The following is a 16,320-nucleotide window of genomic DNA, read 5'->3' on the forward strand; positions in this document are numbered from 1 at the left end:
CAAGAGTTGTGCAAAATCATAAAAGAAGGGCAACACGGGTTAGTTCATTAAAAGAAAGCAAGAGAAAGAACCTCAAACGAATAAAAATGATGACAAAACCAATAAGTTAACATGGCATTTACTGTTCGAGATGCCTCATCTCTCCACACAACTTATTAGCATTATCTCAGCTATTCAGTGAAGCTGGAGAGAGTACTGTGAGTGTGTAATGAAGTTTCATCAGCTCCTTTCTGAAAAGTCCTACAATTATATGGCACCTCTTGATAATCCATAGAAATCAGCATTGTAAACCTGGATAATCAAAATCTCAGACATCTCATAGGTTCATAAACTGCGGTTCTCTCCCTTGAGTCGAGAAAAAGTTTGACTTTGCCACTAACATTCTTTTGTAATGAATTGGAAATGTGCACATTGGTTTAAACATCTCCAGAGTGACATTTGATGTCATTGATGTGATGATATTTGGACAAATCAGTTATTCTAGAGCATTATAGGCAAACTCTTACACTCTTATTTTCATGTATTCAACTAACTAGCAACAAATTTTCTCAAGATACCATTTATATTTGGGATTTTGTTTTCCTGGTTCATCACTTTAGTTAGGTGCCTTTTTGTGCTTCAGTCATTCAAGCATAAAAAAGGTGGCTTAACAAACAAAAAGCACATTTCTCTGAAAGTGGTCAGGTGCAATGACTGAAATGAAAATGAGTGATAAAGCAGCTGATGTCCAAAGAAAAGCTTTAAAAGACTTCATAAACTTCCTATCCTAACTTCCTAAACAAGTTAGGAATTGATGCTTTTGTTAAACCTCTGAGTTTAAAGCTGAAAGTCTGCACTTCAGTCGATTGTTTATTCACTGTGGTGGTGTACGGACGCAAAACTGTGTCACTGTCTAACCTACAGTAAATCTTTGCATTCTTTGGTAACCCCCAATGCAATGGACACCTGGCGAATGTCCATAGGTGGGAATGACAAAGTCACACCTGACTCATTCCTGCAGTTTATAATATTGTTGCTGAAGTCAAGTCATCAGGTCAAAACAACCCTTAGGCCACCAGGACCAGGACATGTAGCTTTAAGGATGTTTTGCACATTCACCTTAGAAAGACGCAGCGTTGGTTGTGTGGTTGGTTGCCAACTCATATACTTGTGACGCGAGCAGCGTGCCCCGAGCAACACACTGACATAATAATTTGCCACTAACTGAGCGATATCTCCTCTGTTAAACACGTTTTTATGGATATCATTTGCAGTGTTGTCAATTTCTTTGGTAACATCAGCCAGAAACACACTCACTTCTTTGGGGGTTATTTTTAGTCAAGAGTAGTTGATAGAAAAAAATTGCCATAACACAATGCTAGAAATTGACATCAACCTTGAAAAGCCACAGTTGCTTTGTGCAATGCCAGCATTTCACTCATCACAACAGCGCACGTCTGCTTGGAAGCACAGCCCTCTCACACTTCCTACATTGCTTTTGGTCAAAATCACAGGGTCAACCCACTTCCCAGTATTCTTCTGTCAACTCTGGGAAAAAGCTTTAATATCCTTCCTGCCTCCAAGACGTTGGCTGTCGAGGCCCTGTGAAAAGCCAGTCTTAAGGGCAACAGCACCGCGTCGCATCCCTTCACCGCGGAGTGAACCATTGTCTCCTCTGTCTGTAAACTCTGATGTTTTCAGAGAACAAGAAACAAGAAATTGTTGCTTCATTTCCTGGACAGTTTCAGATGGAGTAAATATTGACAGATATATTGGCATTTGTTTGCCTCGGGTGGAGTCAACAACGATACCATGATTGTTTTGTGGCCATTCTGTTAGTCGCAGCTAGTTTTCTGCATCACAGCCCTGCAAATAAAAGATTAGACTGAGTGTCGACAGCAATGTCAACATCACTGACCATTGCCCGGTGACAGCGATGACTGCATTGTTTGACTCGGAGTTTATTTACATGATGCAGTGGTAAGATTTGAAACCGCACGCCGGCTTTTCTTTGTATTGTTTCAGACGTTCGCTCATAGCAGACTGTCATGGATTCAGCTGTCTGGCTTTCTTCAATCAGTTGAGATAATATTGTTGTCTTAATAAAATAATAATAGGTCATTTTTGATGCACGTACACTCTGCTTCTGTAAACTTTCTTTGGGAACAAAATCAATGCCATGGATGGAAGAAGAAAATCTCTCTGGAAAAATAACACAATTGTTTTTCTGCTCTAAATTTGTGGCATTACGCTGTAGATGCTCTGAAGGCCCCACTTGTACACTGAATACAATAAAATTATTGTAAAGAGTAAGACATCCATGTTTACACTGCTTAAGGCTTGTTGGTGTCATGATTACTCACAGGGATGGTTAGAGGACAGCTAACTTCTACCCTGCTACAAGGAGGCCAATTATAGTCACATGAAAATGAAATTTCTCACAGGCCTCTATCCAGTCCCGAGAAAATCGAAGTACACCTTTATGGCTTCCACTGAAATTAAGTGCTGAACTTACTGTTTGATGATCAGCAAGTGTGAGCACCTCTACGAGCATTCAGGTGTATGTTAGCACTTCTTCCCAGGAGTGGACAACAACAACATTTCTGGAGAGTAAAGTGGAAATATTTGACCACGTTTCACAGCACCACCTTAGCAAAAACCAAACACAGTATCTCAACACAAGCACCTACCACATGCCAACTCACGGCCAAGCACAGTGGTGTAGGGATGATGATTTGGGCACTTTGCAGTCATCGTGTCAACCATGAACTCTACAGTATACCAAAGTATTCTAGAGTCAAATATAAGGCTGTCTGTCTGGCAACTAAAGCTTGGGTCATGCAACAGGATAATGATCTCAAGCACAAAAGCTGCAAAAGGATAAGAAGGTGTGACCGAGTCAAAGTTAAGTCAAGCTGACTGAAATGCTGTGGTGAGACCTTGAGAGAGCTGTGCATAAAAGAATGCACAGAAACCTCAATGAAGTGAAGCACAGTTGCAAAGAAGAGCGGGCCAAAATTCCAACAATGTGTGAGACTGATAAAGTCAGAGAGAAAGTGATTACGTCATATTATTGCTGTTAAAGATGGTTCTACAAAACACTGAATCACTGGGCAAACTTAGTTTTTAACAGGGCTGCATGAATTCAGAAATGCATGTTAAATTATCACCTTAATGGTAAGAAATTTTTAGTGTCATCTGGCTCTTCTGGTATGTGCATTACTTGCTGTGCACAGTATGAAACAATATACATAATACGGTGCACTAATGGGAAGATGAGACCCATCATTGATGTATCATACCAACCAACAGTAGTGGAAAAATTAAGTCAATGCAGAAAACTTACATTCTGTCTGAAGGCCATCAGATAGCAATAATTGTGGCTACTGAAATATTTACATTTCTATAGAAGTGTATTGAAGAGCCAATGAGCATGAAGCAGAGCTTATCACGTTTTTGGGGGGGGGTTTTGCAACCAAAATGGTGACATAGGAAACGCTCATCTCAAGTCTTCAAAACAGATCTTCATTAACCAGTGGGTGGCCTCACAGCAGCTACACCCATACCCACCCTAAAAGACAGATGGATGGATCGTGTGGTTCATGTGTTTCGTCCATATGTTGTCATTTTAATCAGACAAAATTATATCACTTTTATTTTAAAAGTGTATTTGTTTTGCCAGTTGTAAGTCTAAAATGTTTACAGTGGTAAAGCCGCTGCACACTGAAGTTAAGTGTACGGCTTAATGAACTTGCCAAAAAACTTAATTTCATGCCTCTATGGCTTAGAGCACTTTGGATAGAGATGGGATGTGTCAGCAGCTTAGGGAATTCATGTCAGTTTTTCTGTGGTCTGTACTCCAGCTCGCTGCATACTAAAACACCAGTGTGTTCAAAATTAGGAACATCAAACTGGGACAGCATCCAAAGTTCCTACTTTTACTGGAGTTTGTCTTTTTGACCTTGAAGTGTTCCTTTTATCCTAATTTCCAGTTCAATATTTTGATTCTTGGCCTCTAATGAAATTGCATGATTCGCAGTTCAAAATTCTCCTCATTTTTCTTATGGCGTGCCTTGGTGCAGCCTCTCAGTTCATTCTCCAGTCCTTTAAAGTCAATTTTCTTCTGATTGGCTGCTTCTCAGAGAGCGTAGATATAATCAGCAGGCAGGTGTCTTCTTATAGCTACACTATTTTTTCATTATTTGTCTCTGTCACCCTACAGAGCAGAGAGTAGAAAGAATTGCCAGAAGTTGTGTCAGAAAGTCCGAAACCTGAGCTTTGGACTCACAGCCATTACTTGTACATATGCTGAGCTCATTATTTTAAACTGCATACACACATTCAGATCATAGATGACACAAATATATATTTAAAAAAAGACGCATTAAATAATGAAGGCAGGTTTTATTTGGAATCTGGCGCCACACAGACGAGCGGAGCAGCCTCTGCTCAGACTGATGCAACTAAAGATGGATTTATTTCACAGGAGAAAATGTATGTGGACCATGGGATCATTGACAGTGAGAGCGTGTGAAGGTAAAGGGATAAAGATTGTTAAAACAGTCAATTAAAAGAAACATTTAGAGGAAAACTAAAGAGGGAAGATTTAGTCGTGAGGCTGAGGCTTCTTAGAAATCGACTTAAATGTTTGCACTGGGTTTTGTTGTGTTAAAATCATTAAATAGGCCTACACTTTGCACATCATATATTTAGGAAATAAAGACTTCAAAGTCTGGCTTTTTTAGCAGTCAATAAACCGAAAGCAACATAAGTTCACCTGTTCCATCACAAATGTTTTTTAAAAAGATCACACAATAAATGATGAACCAGTTTTCAAGAGAAATTTGAAATTTAATGAAGGGAAGTTTTTGTTTCCACAGACAACAGCTTCAGTGAGACACAGTGTGTAGGTGCTGGCAAAGAGATGCCGCTTTGAAGACAAATAAAACAAGCAGCGTTTTGCTCGGTTTGACTCGAGGCTGGTGAGGACTGTCCAAAAATAGGCAGGTGAAGCAGGTACATTAAATTAAACCCCTATCGAAAAGAATTTAATTCGACGCATCGGTGTGTATTTTCACCAGAGTTGAGCAACGATGGAGAGGAGATGCACATACAGTAGAGAGCACAGGCAGAGAGCATGACTATACAATAAGAGGTCTCAGCATCAGTCCATAGCTTGAGAACCCCTGTTTGTGAATAACAGCTGTATTTTATTCAACAGTATCTGATAAGTTACACTGTTTTAAAACAGTCTTTTAGGGCTCAGCTACACACACAAGAAATTCAAGTCCCACAGTGTCGCCTTCTCTTTGGGCAGTGTATCCTTTCCAGTGGTTAAAGTCCATTCAGATAGTCATCAACAAGCATAAACTTTGTATCTCTTGAAATGACAGTCTGGCCTTCTTCCTTTTTACCTCTTCCAACAAATCACACAGTATCATGTTAATATATTTAACAGCAATGTCCTTGGGGAGTCGTGCGTCCCACCAGTTCAGAGGTCAATCACTGACTTTGATGCTCGTTGGGTGTTTTGGCCTTCAAAAGTGATACAGTGCTGTAACAAGATCAAAAGTCTGGACCCATGAGGTTTAAGAATGCATCCAAGATTTGGTCATTTTTCCCGCTGGTCAAATTACCCCATGCGAACAAAATCCCCTGCATCTCAGAGGAACTGTTCAACGTTTTGGGGAAATGCTTATTTATGTTCTTGTCAAGAATCAGATGTGTTGTCTTAGAATAAAAAAGTTACAGCCATCTACTGGTTAGCTTAGCATAAATACAGGAAACACTCCACACGGATCCACACAAGAACTCTACTTACAAGGCCATGCATCACTCACTACCTCACACACTTCCTTAATCCAGGCAAACTCCAGTGTCAAAGTTGTGGTTTTATTAGGTTTAACTGAATAATATGGTGTTATGTATTAATCACAACTGGATTTTTTTTTCATCCATGTTTGAGCTACACTAAGGTAACCAGCATCCACCTGTACTCACCACGCAGACATGAGAGCGGTATTATCGTTCTCTGGAAGAAAGCAATAAAACACATCCCCTTCAGCTTCTACTCGATATGGACACATTCAACATTGAACAGTTGAATAATAGACGATCCAAAATGTGGGAAAAGTACATATAATATACAAAAATATTAAAGAAAACACTACTTTGCTCTACCATTGGTTCCTTCATTTCTACAACAAGTTGAGGTGGTTTGCAGTGCCACTTACAGGATAATTTGACCAACAGAAACAGTCCTCTGTGCGCTCCTGCGTTGTGTACAGTATTTATTTAGTGAAGAGACTGGGACGTTAAATTCAGTCCATTACTGACTTAAGCCAGGATGTCACTCCGCTTGCTGCACCAGACCACCAGGCCAATCATGGCCAAGGTGAGGAAAACGGGGATGAGGATGAGGATGGTGAGGGTGTCGTCCGGGGGATCCAACCACACCGGCTGGTCTATGGTGCAGTTGGAAAAAAAGTGCTTGTGTATGTGGATGATGTAGCGCTCCACCAGTGGATTGGGCCAGTAGCAGTCGACGATCTGGGACTTTGTCTCTGTGCAGAGGGTGAAGAGGTGGTACTCACTGAGGAGAAAGACAAGAGAAGGAAATGTAAAAGAGGAGGAGAAAGTCATGACTCTTAGTTATAAGCATTGAAATATTAAAAGACATAACACAGATGGCTTCCCTCCTTCCTATCATAGCTCAGAAGTACATTACTTATTCTACTGCTGTTACTCTTAGGAGCGCACCGGCATTTAAACCCTGCTGTGGTTTAGCTGGTAATAACCTGAGCATCAGCAATTTGGTATGTAATCCATCATAGTGATTGGGTACACGCTGCTTTTTCTGGCCCACTACCATCTCTATTTCACCAGCAGCTTTTTAAAAACCAGAGCTCTGCTTTGACGAATACATTGAGCCATTTCTAATCCCTCGTTCTCCATCCTGCATTCTCTATCAAAGAGGTCCAGCTTCTTTTCTCATGACACACTGAGAGCTGCTCCTATCCTCAGCAGGTGAACATTAAACCGAGCGACAGTATTCCCACGCTCCCTGCTGATCCGAAACTGATTTGTCATGTTTCGATGATGTGGATCTGTGGATATTAAAAGTTACAGACTAGCTGGTAAAAAAGACTGTGCAATGGTTCATGAACCAAGCACTATTGTTGTGGTTGCTTCTCAAAATACTGTACGAGCAACTGAGCTGTCATGTCATTAGCTACAGCAGTACCGCGAACAGTTTCATATTTTTGCTTCCTAATTGATGTCACTTTTATAACTATTTTCCACAAAACTTTGTTCTGTCGTTTTGGCACCACTTCTGCTTTGTTCAGATTTATTTTTAAACTGTATAATGCATTAATTATGGCGTCTTATGCAATATTAGCGTGGGACTTGTATAGCCTGGGGAATCATTTGAAATAACTGCACAGGTCATCAGCGATCCTAATGACGAAACTGCACTGCCAGTTACCCACTATATTAAGCTCGTGCTTAATTGTGGTTTTAATATAGAATCAGAATCTTGATGATTTAAGGACAAGTTTTTGTTTTTCATCTGATTTTCTGGGGCCACCAAAGTGTATATATACTCTACACTGCATGTATGTTTAAAGTTGCGAGGCAGCTGAGCTTTCTTTTTCTTGATGTGCAGTCCTGTGAAAAACTCATCGCAGCCATGACAAAGTAGTTTGTAAAGCCACCTTTAGCAGAAAGAAAATGAAGTAAGAGTTCTCCACCATGCTGACAGTCGGTATGAGGTGTCTGTGCTCATGTGTCTTCAGCTTGGTGTTCACCGACTGTGATGTTGGGCATTAGTGTCAAACATCTCCACTTTGGTTTTGTCTGTCCAAAGAACATTCTTCCAGAAGTCTTGCAGTTTGTTCAAATACAGCTTTGCAAACCTAAGCTGTGCTGCCATGGTCTCTTTAGAGGGACTCCTGGCACCCTTTCCAAATAAGCCATACTTTGTTCAGTCTTTTTCTGGTTGTGCTGTCATGAACTTTAACATTTAATATGCTGAGGACTGCAGTCTGAATTGTAGCTCTTGGGTTTTTTGCAATATCTCTGAACATTGCACAGTCTGACCTTTGGGTGAATTTGTTGAAACACTCAGTCCTGGGAAGATTGCACCGTTGCCAAAACATCTGCTCTCATAGAGGTGCTCACACTTGCTAATGATCACCTAATCAAGTGCATTTGATTAGCACCGACTAGCTGCTGCTTACCCTCATAGTTCCTGTGGAATCATGTAGTCACGTAGTGTCCAGTGAATGCTTAGTAGTGCATGTGTGAGTGTGAGTGCATGTGATTTGAGAACATTGAAAGTCCACTGACAAAAACCGAAACACATAAGCATTAGTGCTGACAGTAAATCTCTGAAATACAAGGTAACATCAGCAACATTATGTTAAACTGCTACACAGATTTACCAGCCTGCCATAGGACAACAGCCAAGAGCAGGAACAAGGGCTCATTAATGTGCTATCTAACATTTAGACCGCTTCACCCTGCTGCCCTGTTTATAGCACATATAAGTTCGGTTCTGACGTCAAGCTGCAGCCATTGTTTTCTGAATGCCCTTTGCTTAAGTGCCACAAATCAAATAAGCCCTGCTGTCTGTGTGTTTACACTGTGTATAGATGCATATAGTGCGCTGCACGCAGGGCAAGAAGGCACCACATGTCAGATAAGACGAGTGCCCTGTCAAATCTGAACTCAGCAGCAGTATATTATTGGAGGGCCATAAGCTCATATGTTATGTTTGAAAGTTACTAACTCTTTAGAAATATCTGCAGATGCAGTTATTGTGATTAATGTGGTAAGATACTGGGAGTCATTAAGGCTTACGAAACTGATGCTTTTAAAATAAAATGTGTTTTACGCCACTGGCAGAAGAACCTGAGAACGTGATGGCAAAGAAAAGGCTTTGATGACTGGAGAAAACACAAAGGCAGAGAGTACAAGAGCTATTAGACAGAAGTGATCGAAATGCAGACTGAAACCGTAGGGAACAGCAGACTTTTGAAACTGTTCCCAGATGTAACGCACAGCAACATGTTTTTAAACTCTCATCCACATGGGATCATCAGTTACGAGGGTAGAAAAAAGTTTCACAGCTGATGTCCCAATGATTGCATAACCATGGCGATGACTACACACAAATGTGAATAAACAACATAACCAAACACACTCACATGTGACGATACAGATAGTTGTATACCCACATAACAGTTTTGAGACTGCAGACAGATACTGAAATTGCTGGTAGTTGGTACCAGTTGGAGTATTTTAATGTCAAGACATAAAGCTTCACTAACTGTGTTATTCTAATTCTTTCCCTGAGATATTGTTAAGCCCCGAGAAAAATCCAGGCCCATAAATCAATTTGAGCGTTTAGCTCTGAAAGGCAATAGCTTGTAATTTGTTTAATAGTAAGGAGACTCCACATATTCACATTTCTAAATGTTGTTGCAGGGTTTTTTAATATATTTAATAGTGTGTATTATTACACTCAAGACAAGGAAAGGGAGGGAAAATAGCTTCCAGTAAGTTTTAAACCATTGTAAGTTTTAAGATTTCCTGCTAACTACTTCATCTTACTTTTTAAAACTTCAGGTAGTCTCCCCAAAGCTACACAGGCTGCCAGTTGTTTGACAAAATAAAAGGTATCTCTTACATAATAATGCAATAATTATTGTAGCTTCTAAATGTCCAAAGTGAGCAATAAGCGCGGCAGAGTACCTGCAAACTCTTCAATAAACATAGTTTGAGTCACACAGCTTTCCAGTTACTGGACTTATACAGTTGCTTAGATTTTTGTCACACTTACATTTTTCAGATCATCAAATACATTTTAATATTAGTCAAAGAAAACCTGAGTAAATAGAAAAAAGCAATCCAAAAACACCTGTCCTTGTGTGATCAACGGTGTGTGATTTTTTTTGGGAAAGGTGAGATCAACTGTCACAAGCTGCACGCAGCCCTGATTACTGTCAGACCTGCTGAATCAAGAAATCACTTGAAAACAACCTGTGTGACAAACTGAAGCAGGCTAAAAGCTCTTCAAAACTAAAAAAAATCTCACAAGACATCCAAAGAAACAGCTGTCAGTGACGTCTATCAGTCTGGAAAAGGTTACAAAGCCAATTTTAAGGTTTTGGGACTTTAGTGAACCACAGTGAGAGAAATTATCCACCAATGGAGAATACCCGGAACGATGGTGAACCTACTAACCTAATAAAATTACTTCAAGATCTCAACGACTCATCCAGGAGGGCACAAAGAACCTAGAACAACATCGAAAGAACTGCAAGCCTCACTTTCCTCAGTTAAGATCAGAGTCAGAATTATACAACAGTAAGGAAGAGACTGGGCACAAATGGCGTCAAGGAGAAAAACCACTGCTCACCAAAAAGAACCCAAACGCTCGTCTCACATTTGAAAAAAACATCTTGATGATTCCTCAAGATGTTGGGGGAAATATTGTGTGGACTGATGAGACTTAAGTTCAACTTTTTGGAAGTTTTGACTCCAGTTAAATCTGGAGTAAAACTAAAAGCATTTCAGAAAAGGAACATCATAATAACAGTCGAACATGGTGGCAGTAGCGTGATGGTCTGAGGCTTCTGTGCTGCTTCAGGACTTGGTTGACTTACTGTACTTGATGGAACCGTGAATTCTGCTCTCTGCCTGAAGGACAATGTCCGACTATTAGTTTGTGCAATGAAGCTCAAGCACACTTGGCTTATGCAGCAGGAAAATGATCAAAAACACACCAGCAAGTTGTCAAAGGACTTGCTGGACCTAAAGAGAAGGCTTTAGAGTGGTCCAGTCAAAGTCTGCACTTAAATCAAACTGAGATACTTTGACATCACCTTAAAGAGGCTGTTCAGTGTGGCTGAATTAAAAGAAATCTCCAATGAAGATTTGAATGAAGAAATTCCTCGACAGTGATGTGAAAGATTCATTCCCAGTTATTGCAACACTTAATCGCAGTTCTTGGTGCAAAGGTGGCACAACCCGGTGTTTTGACACAGCATCATGTAGGTTTGGGTAGTTTTTTGTTGTTTTTTTTCCTTAAATGAAATCATCATTTAAAAACAGCATCTTGCATTTACTCAGGTTATCTATGACGAATATTAAAAGGTATTTGATGATCTGAAACATTTAAATGTGACAAACATGAACAAAAGTAAGAAATTGTTTTTTTGTACTTTTTACCTCTCTGCACTTCACACACATATTTGGAGCATAAGAAAACTCTTAAAATATTGCCGTTAACTATTTGTGTAATAATTTTTTTTCTTCCAAATACTGGGATTTTATAATGAGGCATTTCCTTTTTCCAAAAAAAATCCCTAATATGAATTCTTTATTCCTCTGGCTCCATGAAGGATGACTCCTCTGATTAACAATAGCTCACCAGACAATGAAAGTTGACCTTCACCATTTATATGGTCAAATACATGTAATATATGGAAAGGACATCTTTAGGAAATTAATGTTTGATTTTTTTTCCAGAGCCATTTTGATAATATGAAAGGTATTATTATAACCTTCTGGCCAATGTCTTGTTAATAATACACAGCTACAACGACCGCGATTAAAACTTAATCAAGAACCTATTTTGTTGTTTATGCACTGCGAAGGATCCAAAGACTGTTATTAAAGACAGGTGACTGATTCATACTTGGACATTGTGTTGTACAAACATCTAATGCAATGCTGTTTCAACATTCGTAAAAAAAAAAAAAAATTACATTTTTACTGCTGAGTGGTGAATAGTTGCAGTTCTTTGGTGATTTCACAGGAGTGACAAGGTAGCTATTAAATTAAGCAAGAACTTAAAGTCTCAGTGAAACGACAGGCTTGTTCATTTTCTTCATTCAGATGTTTTTAAATCAGGAGAAAAGAGGGAAAAAAGGCAAATCATAGAAATATGACAGTTACATTATTCATGTTTGAACAAAAAGAAGTCTGCACCACCACCTACACATAAAAACACCCTTTTCAACTTAACAAGGTGCAGGAAAGGCTGTTGCTCTTTGTCCACGCTGCCTTACCACAGAGAGGTGGAGATGAGCTACTACTACCTCCACCCCCACCAAAGCCTTAATAAAGAGTCAACAATGAGCCGCCTTTGAAGTGCACAGCTGACACTTTTTCACCTGTCAAATTCATGGCAGATGTTAGAAAATGTGTTTTGTTTCCGTCTTAACACAACTTGACATTTGACTTACATTTTGTAACTTGAGAGCTTCTTTGGTCAAAGGCGAGAAACGATGTAACAATATTTAAACAGCTTCACCTTTTCATGGACTTCAAATAAGTTTAACCGTTCCCAGTCCTCTCTCTTCACTCTCCAGAAGGCTCACAGCTGTTGGTATCAGTGGTGTGTTATGACCACATAACCCACTTAGAATAAGGTTTCCTCATCTAAACGGTCTATCGCTTATCATTAGTAGCAGCCCGGGAAAAAAAGAAAACCTCTGATGACTTTAGAGCAGCATCTGTTCCATACAAAGACCAAACACAACGGTGAATTCATTATTAGAGGTCCAGACCATCACAACAGTAAGTCTTACAATACGGCTTCTCCTGGAGCCGTAAACTGCTCGGGGCAGAAAATTAATATGTTATTAAAAGTAAATGATTGAAGCGCATAAATGCACGCACAGTACACACAGCCTCTCAGTGGTCTATCCATGCCCTTCTCTGTGACCTGACAAGCTTGTGCTGTCTCATTTCAAACAATAACAGTTGTGCTGGCTGAGTGAGTGGCCAGCAGCAATCACTGCAGAGAGGCACGGCTCATTTGTCAAATGGAGGAAGCTCTGCAGGGGTCGCCGCTTGTTTAAACATGAGGCCACTCGCTCTCCGATCTCGATCCCTCTCGCCACTTTCTGGCTCCACTCGCGCTGTCCCTCTCTCCCTCTCTCGCTTTCTCTCTCATTCTTATCGCCTACTTCCAGGCTCCAAAGTACACTGCTGCTGAGAAAGTCATTTTATCCTTCACTGTCATGTAAATGAACTGCCGTACACAAATGAATCGTCTCGTGAAATGTGGACTCACACAGGAAAAGATTATGGAAAGGCGAAATAAGGCAAAGTGGTTTCATCTCTCTATCACTCTTATATGTCAGACATCACTGGCAGATCAGATTTAGGATTAAAGTGGCTTAGACTCTTAAAAAATCAATTTCTACATCCTTCAGTTTAAGTGAGTATGACTGGAACAGCAACGGGTGAGCAAAATAAGAAGAGACCAGACATTACGCCACCCATCCTGCACTTCAGATTTAAAATAGCACTTGAAAAAAAAAAAAAAAAAAAAAAAAAATAGCACTTGAAAGGATCTGCTAAAAAAACACTTTACTATTTAAGCTTTTTTTATTCAGAGACAACTTCCCTGATCAAAACACACAAGCTATTTATAACCTTTAAATAATGAATTTGGCTCGTTTTCAGCCTGTGTTGTATTGTGTCTGGTTTACAGTCAGGAGTTTTCATTGTGAAACCGGTCAGAGGGTTTTGACACTGAGCCAGGGGAGTTGTTAGCTTGACTCACCATTAGGACTTTAATTTAATGGATTTAGATGCAAATGATTATTTTGATCCATCCATTTCCTGCCATTTATGTGGGTTCAGGGTCGGGGGGCGGCAGCCTAAGCAGAGACCCCTAGACCTCCCTATTCCCAGCCACTTTCTCCAGCTCATCCAGGGAGACACCAAATCAAGCAGCTTTGTTGTCCTGGGTATTCACTAGGACTCCTGCCAGTAGTGGTAGAAACATCTTATCTAGGAGCCATCCTGGAAAGATGCCCGAAGCACCTTAGCTGGCTCTTTATTGTGTGGAGGAGTAGCAGCATGAATGATCAAGCTCCTCCCCATATCTCTAAGGAGGAGCCCATCACAGGAATCTAATTTCAGCTGCTTGTATCCAGTCTCCTTCTTTTGGTCACCACCCACAGCTTGTGACTGTGGGTGAGGGTAGGGTGTAGATCAACCTTCTCTTCACAACAACAGACACAACATGCACATTACTGCAGAGGCTTTACTATTCCTATTATCTCCCTTATTCACTCACTTGTAAACAAAACCTCGAGATACTTAAACTCCTCTACCTGGTGCAGCAACTCATTCCCAATAACAAGTGAGCAACAACAAAACCACATCATTGTAAAAAAGAAGAGAACAGATCCTCAACGCCTCAGCTGCACCTAGAAATTCTGTCCATAAAAGTTATGAACAAAATCAGTGACAAAGGGCAGCCTGACAGAGTCCAACACCCATCAAAAAATAGTGACTGAGAGTTATAGCTGGGATTTCAAACCAAGTTCTTGCTACAGTTTAAAAAGAACTAGATCATCTGCAACACACAAAACAGAACTGGTCCAGTGTTTGGGTCTCCCTGAAGTTACAACACACTCTACATGTTATCTTCTAGAACCACCACCCAAGTCTACTAGTCCAGAGGCACCACCCACAACTTCTGTAAGATGGTGCGACCAAGTCAGCCCCACGACATCCAGAGCCTTAAGAAACTCAGGATGAGTCTCGTAAACCCCCGGGGTTCGTTCAGGAGTTGTTTAACTGGGCCTAGACTCTGTTTTCTCTACAGAGGCTATATCAGTGGGAATAAGGAGATCATTAAGTCACCGCCTGGCTATGTCCTCAGGTTATGTCAGCAGCACTCTATCCCCACTGTAGTGTGAGCAAATTATTCATTTAAAATGTTTCTCTTGTTAAACCAGTAAATCCACAGTTTCTAAGTTCTAAATAAAATTAAATTAAATACAGTGTTGGTTTGTTGGTTTTGGTTCTTTAGCTACTAATGGCCACATTGGTATTAAGAACATCAGCAGTCATGTTTTGTCAGTCTGTTAACTGGTGCTGAGCAGTTTATGAGAGCCGCAGTAGTGAAGCTGAACAATAATGTGAAGGAAATCCAAAAGAAAAAGCCAAAACTCGCAGCAAAGCTGTCTGACTGAGGGACTGAAGAATCCAGTTATAAGTCTTTGTGGGAGGCTTCTTTCACAACTGTCTACAAGCTACTTGTACAGCCAATTTTAATTTAAGTTAAGTTGCTTTTTAAATTAATTTCTATGTCCAATCTTCAACATGAAAAAAAAGTCTTCAGCGGAGCACAATTTGACAAAGCCATCCTGATTTGTTAATCAGGACTCTGCAGCCAACAGCACAAATATATTTTGTTTCTGGAAATCACCATGAAGCTCTGACAAGTCTTCCAAGAAAAACAGAGAGAAAACGATTTAAAATGGAAAACACAGGATATGACCAGTTGGTGAAGGTGGTGGCCCTTATTCCCAGAAATCTTGCCTCATATCAGTGACTCAGACCATTATTTAGACTCCCGTGTGTGTGTGTTATTATGCAAGAAACCGGTCTTATAGCTGACTCCTGCGCCTTCAGCCTCTGCAGTTGTTGTAAAGGGAGTGGGGGGAGAGACTGCAAGAGGTCAAAGGTCAGAGAAAGGAATGAGATGGAAAAGCTGGATAAAGACAGATGCAGACGGGTGGTCAGGGCTTTTTCTTTTTTTTAAAAAAACACCCAAAAAAAACCCAGCTCCAGCTTTGGGAGGCATGCCTCCAACGGCTCTCCAACCCACAGACATTCAACCAGCTGCAGAAGGCCAAGATGGATTACAGTCTATCTGTCTGAGTGGGTTTGGTTTTTTGGAAATTGGCACCAATGCACAGCTAACAGCTCACCAACTGAAATTACAAGTATACAGCACTCTGACAGAAAGAGAACAATAGTGGAGAAAAAGAGGAATGATAAAGATAAAAGCTTTAAAATGTGGGTGTCCAGATGTATTTTATCATTAGCAGCTGCTTTGTGCAAAATGACAAATATCCTCTGGCATACCTTGTAAAAGCACATGTGCTATTTTTTCATTGTCAAATTAAGGTTGCGCTAATGTAAGGCGACACTTTCATTTACTCCAAAGATGTGCGTCCGTAGCAGAGAGTGTCCACTATTCTCAACTTCACCACTTCATTTTAGGCGAGCGGGAAGAATTTATGACCTCTGTCTTTAAAAAGAGGGAATCTTTCCTCTGTTAAGAGAAATGATAATTAATAAACAAATTTATAATAAAAAGCACAAATTTATATAAGAGGCCGGCAAACAGGTGCTGGGCTGAATCTCCTTGGGAACATATGGGAGGAGTACAAGTGCTTAGGATGAGCCATTTGGGGATTCTACAAAAACAGATCCAGCTGCGATAAATTCCTTAACCTGCGATTAAAACTGAACTTATACTGCGTGTGTCAAAATTAATGCCTGAGATACTTGATGCACATA

General features: G+C 40.3%; 1 protein-coding gene across 1 annotated transcript in view; it reads right to left on the minus strand.

Moving 5' to 3' along the window:
- Nucleotides 1-4,680: 4,680 nt before the first annotated feature.
- LOC102784053 (receptor activity-modifying protein 3) overlaps nt 4,681-16,320 on the minus strand; it is a 36,609-nt gene continuing 24,969 nt past the window's right edge. The window contains exon 4 of the mRNA XM_006809417.3: nt 4,681-6,571. Coding sequence (XP_006809480.1) covers nt 6,316-6,571 — 256 coding nt within the window. The 3' untranslated portion in view covers nt 4,681-6,315. The remainder of the gene's footprint in view (nt 6,572-16,320) is intronic.

The sequence above is a fragment of the Neolamprologus brichardi genome, chromosome 9 (assembly GCF_056152115.1).
Source record: "Neolamprologus brichardi isolate AB-2024 chromosome 9, ASM5615211v1, whole genome shotgun sequence".
Taxonomy (NCBI): Eukaryota; Metazoa; Chordata; class Actinopteri; order Cichliformes; family Cichlidae; genus Neolamprologus; species Neolamprologus brichardi.